Raw genomic sequence first — 18,931 nt, forward strand, 5'->3', positions numbered from 1 at the left:
GTAACTCTGAAAGTTAATTTTCCATTTTTTTTTGTTAATTTTCCTTTTTTATATTTTGTTTTGCTATTTTTTTTTCTTTTTTTACCATCTCTTTCTATTTTCTCTTTCCTAATCACACCTGCAAAATCTCCTCCAAATTTACCACTATTGAGGATGCCCTTAGGAAAACAAAAACTAATTGTATGATTATAAGATTTGAAAACAAACAGTAAAAAATGAAAATTTGAAAATAAAATTAAAGAATTAATTTAAAGTCAATGTTGATAAAAACAAACAATGCCCCCATAAGGATATGAAAAGAGTATAATTAAAATAGTAGAGAGGTATTGACCGATCATAATATAGTTAATTACTACTATATAATTAATAACTATTATAAGAATTTAATTTCTATACTATTTAATTCCTTTTTTTAATCACAACATATCAATGCCTCAAAATTTCTAATTCAATAACACTAAGTCAAAATTGTTTAAATTATAGGCTAATTAACCACACTTACCTACTAAAACAACCCGATTTGGACAAAATTCTCTCTCTAGATTCCCTCTAGGGTTTTTGCGATTCCTACTAGGGTTTTCATAGGTTTTCCAATGGTGATCGGTTTTCTTTCTATCCGGACGATGGCCGGAGATGTTGCTATGGATGATGACTTGCTTGGGCGTGAGGAGGAGACGAGAGTAATAACGGAACGGAACGGCGAAAGTCAGCGGGATGAGATTGCTTTGCGCCGAATGGGAGAAGGGAAGCAGGTGACGCGGCGCGACGATGGAGGGTTTTTGGCTGGGAGGACAGTCCGAAACAGTGAGGTGTTGCCTGTGGAGGGTGTACAGCGCGAAAGAGGAGGAGGGGGTAATAGCGGTGGGGTTTGTTGGCCAAGTGCGCTGAATGGTGTGGATGGCAGAATTGCATGCGAAATAGGGGCGGTTCGGATGGGAGGGGGACGACCAGTAGGGGGCAGCGAGGGAGGGAGAAGGGGGAGCAGTACGGCAGCCGGGGGTGGGGGTGGGTGTGGCGGAGTTGACGGATCGGTGGGAGGATTGGACACTACTGGAGGAGGAGGGTGCGGTGTTTATGCCGGGAGGGGAGGATGACGGGGTGGAGGGAGGCGGGGAAGGTGAGGAGGAGACATGGAGGGTGGTCGGGCATTTTTTGACGCAAAAGTTAATTAAACTGGATTTTATGAGGTAGGTATTAGCGTCAGTTTGGCAGCCGGTGCGTGGGGTACAGGTAACGGAGATTCAGAGGGGTTTGTTCTTGTTTGTTTTTTTCCATAAAACAGATATGGACTATGTTCTGAATGGGGGTCCCTGGGCTTTTGAGAATAATGCACTTGTGTGTAGGGAGGTGTTGGACGGGGTGAATCCTGTGGATGTGGAGCTGGATATGATTGATATGTGGGTACAGCTGCATGACATGCCGAAGGGGTACACATCTCATGCGATTCTGGAACAGGCGGGGAATTTTTTGGGCTCTTTTGTTAAGCATGATGAGAGATTTGAAGGAGCACCATGGTTAACATTCCACCGTATTCGGGTATCAATTTCGGTTGATAGGCCGCTTAGGAGATGGATGAGGTTAATGAAGAGAGATGAGACTACAACATGGGTTAATTTCAGGTATGAACGACAGCATAAGTTTTGCTACTTTTGTGGTTATATGGGTCACTTGCATACTTTCTGCCTACAAGCTAGGGAGGCGGGAATTCCACTGGAAAGGTACCTGTACGGTCCGGATATGCGGGCTGGTGGGTCCCGGAGCGCTCCTAGAGCGGTTGGGGATAGCTGGCTCGTGCCGGTAGGCGGGAAGCCGCGTCCATTGGTAGTGAAGCCACGAATAATTGAGGCGGTTGACGGGGGTCGGGGAGGTGGTGGAGTTACACCCACGAGTATGTCTGAGGATGAGGTGGTGGTGGCTACGGCGAAGCGTCGTAGGCATGGGATGGAGTCTGGGGAGGATGGTGGGAATGATGAAATGACAAACACTGTTGGTTAAAAAAACTTGTCCATGGCGGGAGCTGGTGTCCAGCCCCGCCCATCATCATGAGTACGATAAGCTGGAATTGTCGTGGCTTGGGCAATCCATGCACAGTTCGAGAAGTAGTGGACCTGGTGTCCCGTAAGAAACCAGAGTTTGTGTTTTTAATGGAAACCAAGGTGGCACGGAGCCATGCGGAGAGAGTTCGTGTCAGGCTTGGTTATGAGGGTTTGTTTTATGTGAATAATGAAGGCCTGAGTGGGGTATGACACTCTTTTGGAAGAAGAACAACACGGCTAGATTGTTGAGTTACTCGCTCAACCATATTGATATTGAGGTTAGTATGAATGGAAATTTATGGCGTATGACATGTATATATGGATGTCCGGATCGAAATAGAAGACAGGAAACCTGGGAGCTGCTGAGTATGTTAAAGAATAGATCTGGGTTACCCTGGGTAGTGATAGGGGATTTTAATAATCTTCTCTATCAACATGAAAAGAGGGGGGAAGGGGGGGGGGGGGGGAATCCATACCCGAATAGTCTCTTACGAGGGTTTGGGGAAACCATTGATGAGTGTGGTTTGCTGCAAATGCCGATGCGGGGACGCCAGTTTACATGGGATAAGAGTAAAGGCACAGTGAATTGGATACAGGAGAGGCTTGATAAGGTGCTTATTACGGAGGAGTGGGATGGTATGAATGAGAATGCATGGGTGGAGAATATGTAGACTAGAGAATCAGATCACTCGGCTCTGTTTCTCAATATAAATACTCTCAGTGTGCGTAGAGTAAGAGGGCCGAGGAGGTTTAGATTTGAGAATGCATGGTTGTTAGATTAAGGGTGCAAGGAGGTGGTGGAAACAGGCTGGCAGGAGGGGAGGCCAGAGGGCTTGTTGCACTGTCAAAAATTTTGTGGTATGAAGTTGATGAGATGGGGGGGGGGGGGGGGGGGGACCAATTCCATAAATTTGGTCACCGAATATGGCAATTGCGGAGGCGGCAAGAGGGGTTTTGTGATATAACGGATCCGGTCGCATTGGCCGAATTCCAACAGAATGAGAATCAGTTAAAGCAACTGGAGGCCCAGGAGGATGTATTTTGGAGACAGCGTGCGAAACAACACTGGCTCCGGGGTGCAGATGCTAACACCAAGTTCTATCACAGGTATGCTTCTGCCCGTAGAAAGAAGAATTTTATTGCCAATATTAAGAATGAGGGTGGGGATTGGGTGGAGGATACAGATATGCATTCAGTGATTCTGGATTATTTTAAGAGCATATTTGCTTCTAATAATTTGAGCTGTGATGATCCCCTCTTTAATGATTTTGCCCCCCGTGTGTCGAATGAGAATAATGAGATGTTGAATCAGCCTTTTTCGAAAGAAGAGGTAAAAACTGCACTCTTTTCTATGTTCCCGGATAAAGCACCAGGCCCGGATGGAATGAATCCGGGCTTTTATCAACACTTTTGGTCTACTGTGGGGGATGATGTGTCTGATTTTATATTGCATGCGTTGAACTATGGGGTGTTTCCAGAAGGTCTGAACGATACTAACATAGTATTGATTCCTAAAAAAGAGGTCCGGGAGACAGTTGCAGATTTGAGACCGATTGCGTTAAGTAATGTTATATATAGAATAATGGCAAAGATGTTGGCAAACAGAATGAAAATTTTGATTGGAGATATCATCTCGGAATCCCAAAGTGCATTTATGCCTAACAGATTGATTACAGATAATATCTTGGTGGCAGCGGAGGTGGGTCACTACTTGAATAGGAAGCAGTGTGGTGTAGTAGGCTGGAGTGCACTGAAGTTGGACATGTCAAAAGCATATGATAGAATGGAATGGGGTTTTCTGGAAAAAATGTTGACAGTGCTGGGTTTTAGTGATAAATGGGTTAATCTAATAATGTTGTGTGTGACAACAATGAGCTATAATGTAATGGTGAATGGGGAGGTGGGGGGACGGGTCAAACCGACTCGTGGACTCAGACAGGGAGATCCTCTTTCTCCTTATTTATTCATTATCTGTGCTGAGGCACTATCGATGTTGTTGCAGAAGGAACAGATGGCAGGATCTATACATTGATGTAGAGTGGCCAGGGGTGCTCCCCCGGTGTCTCATTTATTCTTTGCGGATGACAGCCTGCTTTTCTTTAAAGCAAATATTCATGAGGCTATGGTGATTAAAGAATGTTTGATGAGGTATGAAAAACTATCTGGACAGGTGGTGAATTATAACAAGTCAAATATATGTTTTAGCCGAAATACCCACCACATGGTCAGAACGCAGGTGGCAGACTATCTTGCGGTAGTGCATGCAAGTAATTTTGGGAAATATCTGGGCCTCCCATCGTTTGTGGGCAGAAATAAAAGAGCAGTTTTTTCCTATGTGGAGGAAAAGATCAGGTAGAGGATTGGATCATGGAGCACAAAGTTATTATCTCAGGCTGGTAAGGAAGTTTTATTGAAAAGTGTGGCTCAATCTATGCCAACTTTTTCAATGAGTGTTTTTTTGTTACCTGAAACAGTTTGTCAATCCATTGAGAGAGCAATGAATAGATATTGGTGGGGAAGTGGCAGAGATAGGGGGATTCACTGGAAGGCATGGGATAAGTCATGTATCCCCAAGAAGTTTGGTGGTTTGGGTTTCAAGGAATTGAGGGCTTTTAATCTAGCTATGCTGTGCAAGCAGGCATGGTGTTTTTTGACAAACCCAGAGTCTCTGGTGGCAAGAATATATAAAGCCAGGTATTACCCCACTTCTAGTTTTGTTGATGCTACTATTGGTAATTGCCCAAGTTTTTGTTGGAGAAGTATAATGGCAGCACATCCAATAGTGGTAGCTGGGATAAGACGCAGGATTGGAAATGGTGAGACAACTCTAATTTGGGGACACCCATGGCTGCAGGATAATCCAAGTCCCTTGGTACAGACAATTATGCCAGAGGGGTTAAGGGAAGCACGAGTAGCAGGTTTGATTGACCCACAAACACAAACATGGGATCCACATATTTTATCTGATTTATTTATCCCTGAGGATATGAGCAGAATAGTTATGATTCCTGTTAGCCCTGATTATGATGACTCATGGTATTGGATAGGTGACCCAAAAGGAATTTATTCAGTAAAGAATTCCTACATGCGTATTGTTGGTGATTATGAGAATAACCCAGGTGATTTTCATAAATGGGTTAAGATGTGGAAATTGAAAGTACCACCAAAATGGAAGACATTTTTATGGAGAGCAGTATGTGATATTTTACCCACTACCACGAATCTAATTAATAAGAGGGTGGAGATTGACCCGACATGTCCTATGTGCAGATTTAATAATGAAGATGTGTTGCATGCATTAGTTTATTGTGAATATTCTGCATTAGTTTGGAATATAACACAATTACCTATCGCGAATATTATTACAGATTCGTTCGCGGCATGGTTAGCTGGGGCTATGACGATTCTAACCGAGGAACAAACACAGCTTTTGGTGGGAGTTCTATACAATATTTGGAGAAGCCGCAATGCAGCTGTGTGGGAAGGGGCCATGTCACGGCCGAGGGCGGTTGTGAAGGGGGCGGCAACATTGCTGAAAGCCTATGGTGCGGTAAACGGCCGTTCCACGCGAGAAGATGGACAGCCACATGCCGAACCAGTGTTGTCCAACAATCACATGCGATGCTATATAGATGCGGGGTATCGGCAGGAAACCGGGGAGGCTACGTATGGAATAGTGTTATTAGAGCCCGGTGGCTCGTTTGTGGCAGCCAAGAATGGCAGATCATCCGTTTGTTTTTCACCACTCATGGCGGAGGCTATGGCTTTTAAAGAGGCACTGTCCTGGTTAGTTGAAAGGAGTATTAGTTCGGCCAATCTGCCCACGGATTGTATGGTTCTGCGATTCACTCGTATGCTGGGTTGATAATTGACCAGTGCAAGACAATGATGTCTTTATTTAATTTTATTTCGTTAAACTATGTGCCTAGACAGATTAATTTACATGCTCATACTTTAGCTTCGTTAGCTTTTACTCAGGAACATTCTATGTATTGGGATTCTATCCCTCCTGATGCTATTATAGCTTTCATCAATTAATACAATCGACAGATTGATTTTTTCAAAAAAAAAAAATTCAAAATTGTTTAGCCATAGGTTCGAAACTCAATAAGCTTGAGTTTTCTGTCACTTCATAAGTGGACGTTAGTCATAGTTCGTTTGCTTAAAAGTGTTTTTCTAATTACTATACTTCATTGCAGTGGAATATTCATCACCTGTATGTAACAAAGTTTCTTTTGTATGTGATAATCCCATTGATCGGCCATTGACTTGGGATTCTTATATCCGAAAACCGTAAACCGTAAATACTCACTGACATCTAGAATAAACACAATGGTCACCCCAAATACGCAATTTTTACAATTTTTTTTAAAAAAACACTAGGGTCGAACGGGCAACATACAAAATCCCAGAAATTCAGAGAATGCAAAATGGCATATACAACAACCAACATACAAAAATTCACCCAAACAAATGCAATTGGCCAAAAAAATTCGGATGAACGAAAACGGGGAAAAAAAATAGAAAAGCTAGGGTGTAATAAACCTACCTGGCCTACTCGCCGTCGGAGACCGCGCCTTTCGCTTCGTCCGTCGAGAGCCACCAACTGCCGCCGTCCGCTTTGACCGTCGGCGACCACCAACTTTGGCAATTACTACGACCGTCGACTGCAACGAGCGGAGGGAAACACACCGTTCTCGAAAAAGCGAAAACAATTAGGGAACGTTCAACTTAGAGAGAGTCACTGCGAGTAGGATACATACTCTCTCCGATAAAAGAAAAAGGGACAACACTAAAACCAATTACTGAATTACCAAACTACCCCTACAATTTATTAAAAAAAAAACAATTCACATTAAAACACCCCATTTAATCAAATAATCTCCCTTAATCTTCACCATCCATTATTACTATCCAATGCACCATATTTGTCCTCATAGTCCTCTATAATATCATTGTCCTTTTATATATATATATATATATATATATATATATATATATATATATATATATATATACATTTTACCACTGCATGAATGCATTGATATTGTAGATTATGTGCACTCATGAAATGTTAAAATATATATATATATATATATATAGAGGATAAGATTGAGAATAACCCCAGGTGAGAAAATGAAGTTCGATCTCAAAGTGTACCAATCCCAAACGCTCAACTGGGGTTACCCCATTGAAACAAAAATGATAGTCAAGGGCCCAACCAAGTTTGAACTACTAGTGACCCATCAACCTGCAGGATGCAATCGAATACTCTACCACTCAGCTATAGGCCCCTAGTGTAACACCTCCAAAATCCTACAAATTGAGCCTAGTATAAAAATCATATACTTAACTTATAGAGATAAGAGGATAAGCAATATATAAATAAACCTCAAAGGTTAAGGACTTATACAAAACAAGGGATGCTACCGTCGCAGCCACCCTTATGTTGGTGACTAGAAGGCTAACTACTCAAATCCAAAATAGATACTACCAAATAACATGAGTTCATGGACCCGGGAGTCTAAGCACCATACATCCTCAAAAGAGATAAACCAAGTCTACATCAAGTGTCAAACATCTAACATAAGTCTCAAGGATCCTCATAAAAGTATCTCGGGGCAAGGAAGAGGGAATAAACACTAGGAGTTAGGACTAAAGATACTGGTCTAACTAACTCCACTAGGCGTGCGCTCAGCATACATAATCCAGACCTGAAAAGTGATTTTTAAGAAAACATGGAAAATAACTCGTTAGCATAATATGCTAAGTATAAGTCACTCAACCCTGTAAAAATACATATAGATATAGGTTTGGAAAATAAATAGTTTTACATGGTAAGTAACACATCATAACACCCAATATATCAAAGTATGACACGTAGATTCAAAAGAGAGTCGGCGTTAGGTATGTACATGTTGAAAGTTGTTTGCGTGTATGCGAACCAACCTGGACAGCAACAATGAGTCGAACAAACGCAATAAAATGAGTAGCAGCTTTGGCTTCGAATAGCAGCAATAATTGGCGTGCAGCTTCAGCTTTGAACAATTGCAATAATTGGTAATTAGCGTGGCAGCTTAAGCTTTGAGCAGCAACAACATTTTGCAATTGGCGTGGAAGATTTAATTTGGCACAGCAACAATAATTAACAATGATGCAGGGATGACGCAGCGTGGTAGCTAAAGCTTTGACATCTTCCGTTCCGATCATCAACAATAATTAGCGTGAAGCCTCAGTTTCGAACAGCATGAATGAAGCAGCGTCGAACAGAAATAATAATAATTTAGAACAACAATAATATATCTGTGGCGTGTATAGTAATCACTCCCTTAAAAGCATTTGCGACCAGGGTATCGCATGCTCTCGACCGGAAACACAGATTCTATGAACATATGAGTTCAGAGTTTCTCAGGTAGACAGAAGGATTTTAGAGTGTTCTCCTAGCAGAGAGATGGAGTGTGTTATATATACTGAGAATAAAACCACCCCATCCAGTGAAATGCTACAAAGAAGGAGAGCAAGTGAAGGAGAATCATTCATGTCCCATGCACGTTCACAGTTTGTGAATAGTGTGCGGACAAGGTGGTCAAAACTCCTTAAAAATAGGAGTTAAAAAGATGTGCGGGTCAAAACTTTGACCCCACCACACCGCGCGTGCGAACCGAGCGGGCAGCGCGGGCTCTCCCCTTGTTTCCTCTTCATAAAACTTCAAGCCTTCTAAATTGAGTGGTAATTTAAATGGTGAGAAATAGTGAGATACACAAGCAATGTGGGACAAAGCTTGATACTTAAATGTTCCCAACAATCCCCCACACATTTAAGGTGGCATTGTTATACCGTACCAACTTGAGTTTACACCAGAGTTAATTTCCATATCAGTGTATAAAACTTGAACTGACATGTAGTGAAACTAAGTAACCCTTTCCCGAGAGTGAATTAGATCTTGAACTCATCGGTCATTCGAGTTTTGAACTTAGTTGCACTCATTAACTTTGTGATAATCCCTGTTTCGTCTACCTCTACATGTAGACTTTTCAATCTGTCAAGTCTATCTCTGCATAGACTACCTGTAACAGGCTACAGATTTGTCACTGGTTTTCCCAGTTTTGTAAGTCTTTCCGTGATCTCATATGCCCAACATATATGGTGCATCACGAATTTCTTACCACATTGGGTTTCAAGCCCATCTCCCTTGACGTATCAAGGACAGTCTTTCGATTCAGACCTTTCGTGAAGGGGTCTGCCATATTCTTTTCAGATCTCACAAATTCCATTGTGATTACCCCATTCAGCATTAACTGCCTTACAGACTCATGTCTGACTCTTATGTGTCTTCTCTTGCCATTGTAGACACTGTTTTGCGCAACACTGATGGCAGTTTGTGAGTCATAGTGTATAGGCACTGCAGGTGCTGGATACCCCCACAACGGCACGTCTGCCAATAGGTTTCTCAGCCACTCTGCTTCCTGACTTGCTAGATCTAAAGCTATAAACTCAGCTTCCATCGTTGATCTGGCAATGCAGGATTGTTTTGATGATTTCCACGATATAGCGGCTCCACACATAGTGAATACATATCCACTTGTTGAGCTTGCATCATCACCACCGTTTACCCAGTTCGCATCACAATACCCTTCTAGCACACCTGGAGACCCTTTATAATCTAGGCCCCAGTCTACTGTGCCTCTCAGGTATCTCAGTACCCGTTTTAGTGCATCCCAATGTAAGACACCTGGGCTGTGGGTATATGTAACACCCCGTGTTACGGCCCTCAATCCCGGATTAATTATTAAATTAATCCCATCAATAATAATTAAATATGATTTAATTCGGTTAGGTTTCCTTTAATTAATTAATAAAGGTCCACCATGAACCGTGGACCCTTGCCTAAATTAGAGTCCTAAGCCTATTAGGAATAAAGAAAGTAAACCCTTTACTATTCAGATTCTAATTAGGAATCCTAGACCTAGTTATCTATTAGGAATAAAGGAAGTAGGCCTTTTACTATTCAGACTACGATTAGGATTCCCTTTAATTAATTAATTAATATGGCCCACTATGGACCATGGACCCTTATCCCTAAACCCAATCCTTAGTTCCAAAAGGAATAGAATTAGCAAGCCTATAATATTAGTTCCTAACCAGGACTCCTAAATATATAAATAGGGGACTTAAGAGACACCTAGAACCCCCCACCACAATAAACGTTCCACCACCCCAAAGTGCTCCAAGAATCCCCTTAGAAGAAATCAAGAAAGCAAGAAAGCTTAAAGAAAGACCCTTCATAGCCAAGGAATTAATTAAGGCTAAGAGGTAACCCATGTCTCAACAAAACCCATTTTCATAGCTATGATTTCCCCTTAGGGTTTCCCCCATATTGTTGTAAATGGCGATTGATGATGATTATTATTGATGTCGATATAATGATTCCATGAGGAATCTTGATAATCTTGATATTGGGAGTTTCTTGATAATTATGATGTTCTTGATGATTAATTGGGGTTTTGATGATTATGTGTTGTTCTTGATGATTATGATGTTTTTGATGATTAATTGGTATCCTTGATGACTATGTGTTGTTCCTACCGAATCTTGCAATAAGAAGACGAATTGTATTCTTGTTGATATAAAAGTGATTAGAACCCTAGGTTGTATCGTATGATATTATTCTTGGATTATCGGGTGGGGAAATCGCATGTTTGGGTGTTGATTATGATTAGAAAAGCATGATAGCTTATGTGCCATTCGTTTATCGTATTTGATCCGTTAATTGTCTATGTGTGTCGTTAATTCTGTTGAAAAGTGTCTAAGCATGGTTTCGGGTTCCACATCGGTTCCCGGGGCGAAAAGTGATGAAAAGAGTCAGTGGGGGGTAGGTGGGGGTAGGGGACCCGCCACCTACCCGCGGCATTCACGGGCGGCTCCGGCAGCGGGCAGCCGGCGGGCGGGCAGCTGCCCGCCGGGCACCCGCTGCCCGGAACAGTGTTACCGGCGGGCAGCCGGCGGGTGGACCCCCACCCACCGGCTACCCGCTGGAATCTTCCTCCCTCGGGACCCCGGCTTCCCCGTTTGATGTTTCCCCGATCCCTGTGGTGTCCCAACGGACCCCGTTTGTCGTGCCTATGTCTAGTTTGATATTTCGGGTACCGTTCGTAGGTTTATGAGTCTATTATATTGCATGCTAGTTGAATTGGTATCCCGTTGACCTAGGTGGAAGAAGTATGACCCCCTTAGGACTATTCTTAGTACGTGATGGATCACGCATAAGGTTGTTATACGCTTTATCCCCCTTCCCAATGTGTAATGTGGGTTGCATGTGCTTGCTATGTGTTATGTGTGCGTGTTACCCCAATTCGGTTGCGATCGGATTGGTTATCCTGAGCTGCGGTTCAGAAGCCGGCTATGGTCAGATGGGAATTCCTGGCTGTAGTCGGATGACGGTATCCTGGGCTGCGGTCCAGAAGCTGGTTGTAGTCAGATGGGAATTCCTGGCTGCAATCAGGTGACATCTTTCCTGAGCTGCGGTTCAGAGGCTGGCTGTAGTCAGATGGGAATTCCTGGCTACAGTCAGATGACATACTCTCTTGGGCTGCGGTCCACTGTTTGGTTGCGATCAAACATTATGATGAGCTGCGGTTCATCGGTCGGTTGCGATCGGCCTCCCCGTGTTGCGATACGGGGCATGGTGCTGTGGGGCCGTGTCAGAGCTATATGCGCTGACCCGCATGTATGGGCATGCGAGTGGTCCTGTGGCGCCAACAACGTGCGTTATGTGTTGTGATATGGACGAGTTGTGATTATGAGTGTCTTGGGGGATGTGACTATGGGATTTATATTGGGGATTGTTCATGTTGGGTTATGATCATTGTTTATGTTTTGCCTTATCTGCCATATCTGTTGTGAACTGCATATGCTTGTTATAACTGTTGCTTGTGTCTGACCTTATCTGTCGAGTCATTCCCGGTTTTAAAGCTAGAGTTCGTAGGATATATTCTCATGCTCAAAATGGTTTTCGTATATCTATATATATATTGCTATATGTATTGTATTTCAACGCGTTGGAATGGGTTACCAGCATCTCTCGCTGAACAGATATATTTGGCTTTCAGGCACAGAAGAATAAGTCACTGGAGAGCGCTAGTACTCGGAACGTAGAAGTAGTTAGTCCCCTTTCGGCCTGCGTGCCATATTATGCATTTACATTATTGAGGATATTAGTTAGTTAGCCTGTGCACTTGGGTTCTCTAGCCCAGGTGTGGCATAGCACCCCGAACGCTTGTATTTATATCTTGGGATTTAATAAGATTCTACCTTTATTATAAGTTTTAAATGTCTTGAAAATCTGGGGTGTTACAGTATAGCGACTGAGTTTGTTTACTGCGTATGCAATGTCGGGTCTAGTGTAGTTCATTAGAAACATCAGACTACCGATTATTTTTGCATACTCTTCTTGTGACACACTATTCTCAATGTTCTTTGACAATTTTACACTGGGATCGTACGGGGTTTTGGCTGGAGTTACATCATAGCTCCCAAACTTTTTTAGAAGTTTCTCTGTATAATGACCTTGAGATAAGAGATAACCCTCTTCGGTTTTTGTGACTTTTATCCCAAGTATTACATCGGCCTCCCCTAGATCTTTCATGTCAAATTTGTCACATAGACTTCTTTTTGTGTCATTTATAGCCTCAATATTAGGGCTAAAAATCAACATGTCATCTACATAGAGACAGATGATTACAATGCTAGACTTTATCTCTTTAGTATATAAGCAGGCATCTGACCGATTTGTAGTATACCCCAGGTCTAATAAAGTTTTATGAAATTTTTCATACCACTGCTTGGGAGCTTGTTTCAAGCCATACAGAGATCTCTTAAGCCTGCATACTTTCCCTTCTTGGCCAGGATCTGCGCATCCAGGAGGTTGTTCCATATAGATCTCTTCTTCTAGTTCACCATTGAGAAACGCCGTCTTCACGTCCATTTGGTGAACTAACAACCTGTGTAAAGACGCCAAAGCAAATAGAACACGAATGGTTGCTATTTTTGTTACCGGTGAGTAAGTAAAGAAATAGTCCTCACCGAATTTCTGAGTGTAGCCTTTTGCCACGAGTCTGGCTTTGAATCTTTCAATTGAGCCATCTGGTCTCAATTTCCTTTTAAAGATCCATTTGCAACCGATAGGTTTGCAGCCTCTTGGTAGATTAACCAACTCCCAAGTGTGATTTGACTGTATAGAGTCTAATTCATTTTTAACAGCCTCTTTCCACAATGTGGAATCTACCGAGCGCATAGCTTCTTGAAAGGTTTTTGGTTCTTCTTCTAGGACCAATTGACATATGAATCGATCACAAATTTTATTTATGTCTTTCAATTCTGTCAAGTAAGTTATGAAGTCAGAACCAAAACTTTTCTCTATTCTAGCTCTTTTACTTCTTCTTGGTTCCTCTGAAGTGTTTGAGAAACTCGGAAAAGAGTCAGTAGAATTTTGTTGAAGGCTAACATCAGATGAGGGATAAGGTGTTTTCAAAGGAAAGACTGTTTCAAAGAAAACGGCATCTCTTGCTTCACCCATTGTATGATTTTCCAAAAACATGAACCTATATGCAGCACTATTTTCAGCATACCCAACAAAAATGGCGTCTAAGGTTTTAGGTCCCAAGTTGGGCCTTTTGAAGGACGGCAGTCCTACTTTAGCTAAGCAGCCCCATACTCTCAGGTAATTAAGGTTTGGGGCATGCCCCTTCCACAGTTCATAAGGAGTTTTATCAAACCCTTTGTGCGGTACTCTATTTAGAATGTGGTTTGCTGTTATAGCAGCTTCCCCCCACAAAGAGTCCGGTGCACCTGAACTGATTAACATTGCATTAATCATCTCCTTGAGAGTTCGATTTTTTCTTTCAGCAATGCCATTTTGTTGAGGAGTTATGGTGCTGTTACTTCATGAATAATTCCAGAAGTTTCACACAGAGATTTAAGAGAATTAGATTCATATTCTCCGCCTCTATCAGATCGAAGTCTTTTTATCTTTTTGTCTAACTGGTTTTCAACTTCATTTTTAAAAACCACAAACTTTTGTTCTGCTTCGTCTTTTGATCTCAATAGATAAAGTTTAGTGAAACGCGAAAAATCATCTATAAACGTAATGTAATAACGTTTTCCACCTCTACTTTCAGTGGTTTTGAAATCAGCTAAGTCCGTGTGAATTAGTTCTAAAACAGATGTCTTTCTTTTGCATACTGTAGAAAACGAACTTCTAGCAAATTTAGATTCAACGCAAATTTCACATTGTGTGCATGCTTCATTTGACAGTTTTGGCAATAAATTCATGCTCTTTAGTCTGTTTAAGCATTTAGTGCCAACGTGTCCTAATCTATCATGCCAAAGATTTAAAGAAACAATCATATACGCAGAAGAGGAAACTTTATTATTAGCAACATTGTCTGAAAGGAGATCACATTTAGTTGAGCCTACAAGAGCACCCTGATTTCTAGCTACAGACGCATCTAACACAAAAAGGCCAGCACGAAAGTATCCCTTTCCCAAGTATTTTCCACAGTGAGTCAGAACCATGCGGTCAGACTCAAAAACCATTTTTATTTCAGCCTTATTCAATAGGCCTCCGGAAATTAGGTTTCTACGCAGGGAAGGAACATAAAGCACATTTTTCAATAACAGAAGCTTTCCAGAAAAAAGTGTTAACTCAATTGTTCCTCTACCACTTACCTTAGAGATGCTTGAGTTTCCCATAAAGACTTGTTCGTCTCCGGTGTTGAGCTCGAGCACCTTGAACAGGTCTTTGTTGTTGCAAAAATGACGAGTAGCTCCCGTGTCCACAACCCACTCATCTGGATCTCCTACCATGTTTGCTTCAGTTATCACTGCAGCTACCATTTCGGTATCTCCTGAATTTTCCACTACGTTTCCTTGATTCTTTTGCCCTTCACCAGTAGGTTTTGGACCTGTCTGGTTCGTTGAACCCTTTCGGTGATAACATTGAGCAGCCTTGTGGCCACGTTTCCCACAAACATAACATTCTTTATTGTTTTTCCCTTTTTTCTGAACTTTACCGTTTTTCACACGGTTATTATTGTTTGGTTTTGAACTCTTCCTTTGGTTTCTGGCACTTTCCCCAGATTTAGACCTGTCAAAACCCCCACCCGATTCAACTATATTAGCTTTAATATTATCAGAAAAGTTACCAGATTTTTGAACCAATCGGTTCTCTTCTTCTATATTGATAGTGTTGATTAGCTGCTCCAGAGTCTGATTCTTCAGTTCGTGCTTCGTCTTGTTTTTGAAGTCTAGCCACGAATCAGGCAGCTTATCAACCAATGCGTCCAACAGAAACGCATCATTCACCAGGGCTCCTTCAGATTTCATGTCAGCTACCAGGTTTTCAAAGTCGTGTACCTGTTCAGTAACGGTTTTGTCGTCCGTCATCACGAAGTGCAGCCATCTATGCACAGCATATTTTCGCCTTCCAACATCATAAACGCCAAACTTGGCTTTCATTAGCTCCCATATCACTTTAGCAGACCGGTACGGCGAGTAAATGTCAAAAAGCGGATTACTTACTCGTTGAAGAATTTCTGCCCGTGCAGTTTTATTATCTTTCTCGAATTTTGTTCGAGTTGTCTGTAACGCTGTAGTGGCCTGAGCCTGAGTCGTTTTTTCAGCTGTTGAGTCTGCAGAGGATGCTTGCTTTTCTGTTGCAGCAGTTTTATCAGTTTGAGCAGGAACTTGCGCCACTATCTCCGTACTCTTCTCAGAATCCTCAAAGATGACATAGTCTACATCTTTAGATTCGAGAATCATCATCACCTTACCAGCCCATCGCTTGTAGTTCAAGCCCCCAATGAGAGGTTCAACCGGCGTGATGTCGGAGTGAGTGTTCGACATTGTTGATTAACTCAAATGCTTTTAAATTGTTGAAAGTTGTTTGCGTGTATGCGAACCAACCTGGACAGCAACAATGAGTCGAACAAACGCAATAAAATGAGTAGCAGCTTCGGCTTCGAATAGCAGCAATAATTGGCGTGCAGCTTCAGCTTTGAACAATTGCAATAATTGGTAATTAGCGTGGCAGCTTAAGCTTTGAGCAGCAACAACATTTTGCAATTGGCGTGGAAGCTTTAATTTGGCACAGCAACAATAATTAACAATGATGCAGGGATGATGCAGGGATGACGCAGCGTGGTAGCTAAAGCTTTGACATCTTCCGTTCCAATCATCAACAATAATTAGCGTGAAGCCTCAGTTTCGAACAGCATGAATGAAGTAGCGTCGAATAGAAATAATAATAATTTAGAACAACAATAATATATCTGTGGCGTGTATAGTAATCACTCCCTTAAAAGCATTTGCGACCAGGGTATCGCATGTTCTCGACAGGAAACACAGATTCTATGAACATATGAGTTCAGAGTTTCTCAGGTAGACAGAAGGATTTTAGAGTGTTCTCCTAGCAGAGAGATGGAGTGTGTTATATATACTGAGAATAAAACCACCCCATCCAGTGAAATGCTACAAAGAAGGAGAGCAAGTGAAGGAGAATCACTCATGTCCCATGCACGTTCACAGTTTGTGAATAGTGTGCGGACAAGGTGGTCAAAACTCCTTAAAAATAGGAGTTAAAAAGATGTGCGGGTCAAAACTTTGACCCCACCACACCGCGCGTGCGAACCGAGCGGGCAGCGCGGGCTCTCCTCTTGTTTCCTCTTCATAACACTTCAAGCCTTCTAAATTGAGTGGTAATTTAAATGGTGAGAAATAGTGAGATACACAAGCAATGTGGGACAAAGCTTGACACTTAAATGTTCCCAACAGTACATATATACACATAGAAGGTATAGACAAATAAATATATATATAAATATAGGTATTTATACATAGGAATATATATATATATATATATATATATATATATATATATATATATATATATATATATATATATATATATATATATATATATATATATATGGATATGAACATAATTCACGCCTCAATGCACATGCTTAAGTAGGGGGGGGGGGGGGTGATATACACTTGGGAAATCAATGTTTAAGTATCACAAAGCAATGTGCATGTAAGAATAATACTAGCTCTTATACCACCATAATAGTTTAATCTGCAAAACGGGATAACAATAGTATTCCAACATACTCATACTCATATATATATCCAACAACATTTACAACTATATTTCTTAAGTAATTTATTTATTTTTAAATTATATATCTCTTTTGTTTTAATGTTTCGCCTTTATTGGAAAAAATTTCTGAATCTGTTTTGGAAACATCAATAAACTCATCAATCACTCACAACAAAGGTCAAAGACCAACATACTCAACAAGACAATAGAACCACAAACAACAAGCTCAACAACAAGGTACAACGTACGATACACAAAGAAGGATTCACAAAAGACATGCTCTTAAGCACTTAGAGGCAAGATTCACACCATAACGGTTCCAAGTCCATATAGGACACAATCACACCGAGTCATATACCGTGCATTACTACAAAAATAGCGTATAACGTCGCATATATGACGTCAGTTTTTATAAAACCGACATTATATATATTTTTTTAAATTTTAAAAATAATAAAACTTCAATTTTTGTAAAAAATCAACATTGTAAATATTTAATTTTTTAGATATTTTTTTAAAGAATATACGACGTTGGTTATTTAAAAAACTGAAGTCGTTACTTAAAAAAAAATTAAATTCTTTTAATTAATTATACGACGTTGATTTTTTAAAAAAACCGACGTCGTTTCTTTTTTAAAATTAATTATACAACGTTAGTTTCTCGACAAATCCGACGTTGTATGTATTTTAAAATATTTATTAATCATTAAATTATGTTTTATATTTTTTTAAAAAAGTATTTGAAGATACAACGTCGGTTCCGGGCGGAACCGACTTTGTATCATCAAACCTTTAATTAATATATATATATATATATATATATATATATATATATATATAATGCAGCACAAAGCTCAATGCTTTGAGTTTTGTGTTGCATTATATAATTATTAAAAAATTAAGAATACAACATCGGTTCTAGAAAGAACCGACGTTTTATCCTGGATATTAAAAAAATAATAAAAACATTCACGTGGATCTTCAATTTCATCCATTGATTAACCATTTTAAACGAACGGTCAAGATAAAATTTCTTCAATATCACATAGATCATTCCATATCACACCCAAACAAATATTACTTCTCCATTTTACTCTTCTTCTTTCCATATCACACCCAAACAAATATTACTTCTCCATTTTACTCTTCTTCTTCCCCCTCTTCTTCTTTTTCATCTCCTTCTTCTTCTTTTTCGGCCATGAAAACTATTCTTCTTCTTCTTCTTCTTTCTTATTCATCTCCTTCTTCTTCTCACTATTACCCCATCGCCTCATGTGGTCCTCTACAACACCATTGCCTAACGTGGTCCTCTACAACACCACCGCCTTACGTGGTCGTCTACATCGCCATCGTCTTCTTCTTCTCCTTCTTCTCTTCCTTACCACCATCGTTGTCGTCCACCAAGGTCGCCACTCCGCTCTCGCCACCGCCACTACCACAACCTTCATTCTTCTTTGTGAGTTTTTAAAATTTTTGAAATACATTATTATTTTAATTTCTTATTTCTGAATTTTTTGTAAATTCAAAACAATCTTTTTAATGTATCTTGATTTTTTTATTTATGTGATTTGTTATAACTATTTTAATTATTTCGATTTATATATTTGTAATAGGTGACAATTTTTGTATTTTTTGTGAATATATTAGACAGTGTTTGTATGTTTTTGTGAGTAATTTTTGTATTTTTTATATTTATATTATATAAAAATATATTTTGATTTTTTTTATTTTAAAAAAT

General features: G+C 40.5%; 1 protein-coding gene across 1 annotated transcript; it reads left to right on the forward strand.

Moving 5' to 3' along the window:
- The first annotated feature begins 623 nt into the window (after positions 1-623).
- On the forward strand, positions 624-1,094 carry LOC109153780 (loricrin-like). The gene has a single exon (XM_019301644.1). The coding sequence runs from the start codon at positions 624-626 to the stop codon at positions 1,092-1,094; it is 471 nt and encodes a 156-aa protein (XP_019157189.1).
- The last annotated feature ends 17,837 nt before the right edge of the window (positions 1,095-18,931 follow it).

This window comes from Ipomoea nil, unplaced genomic scaffold (genome assembly GCF_001879475.1).
Source record: "Ipomoea nil cultivar Tokyo-kokei standard unplaced genomic scaffold, Asagao_1.1 scaffold2537, whole genome shotgun sequence".
NCBI classification, from domain to species: domain Eukaryota; kingdom Viridiplantae; phylum Streptophyta; class Magnoliopsida; order Solanales; family Convolvulaceae; genus Ipomoea; species Ipomoea nil.

Bases quoted from the DNA above. Each gene is read 5' to 3' on its own strand.
- LOC109153780 (XM_019301644.1), top strand. From the start codon at position 624: ATGGCCGGAGATGTTGCTATGGATGATGACTTGCTTGGGCGTGAGGAG.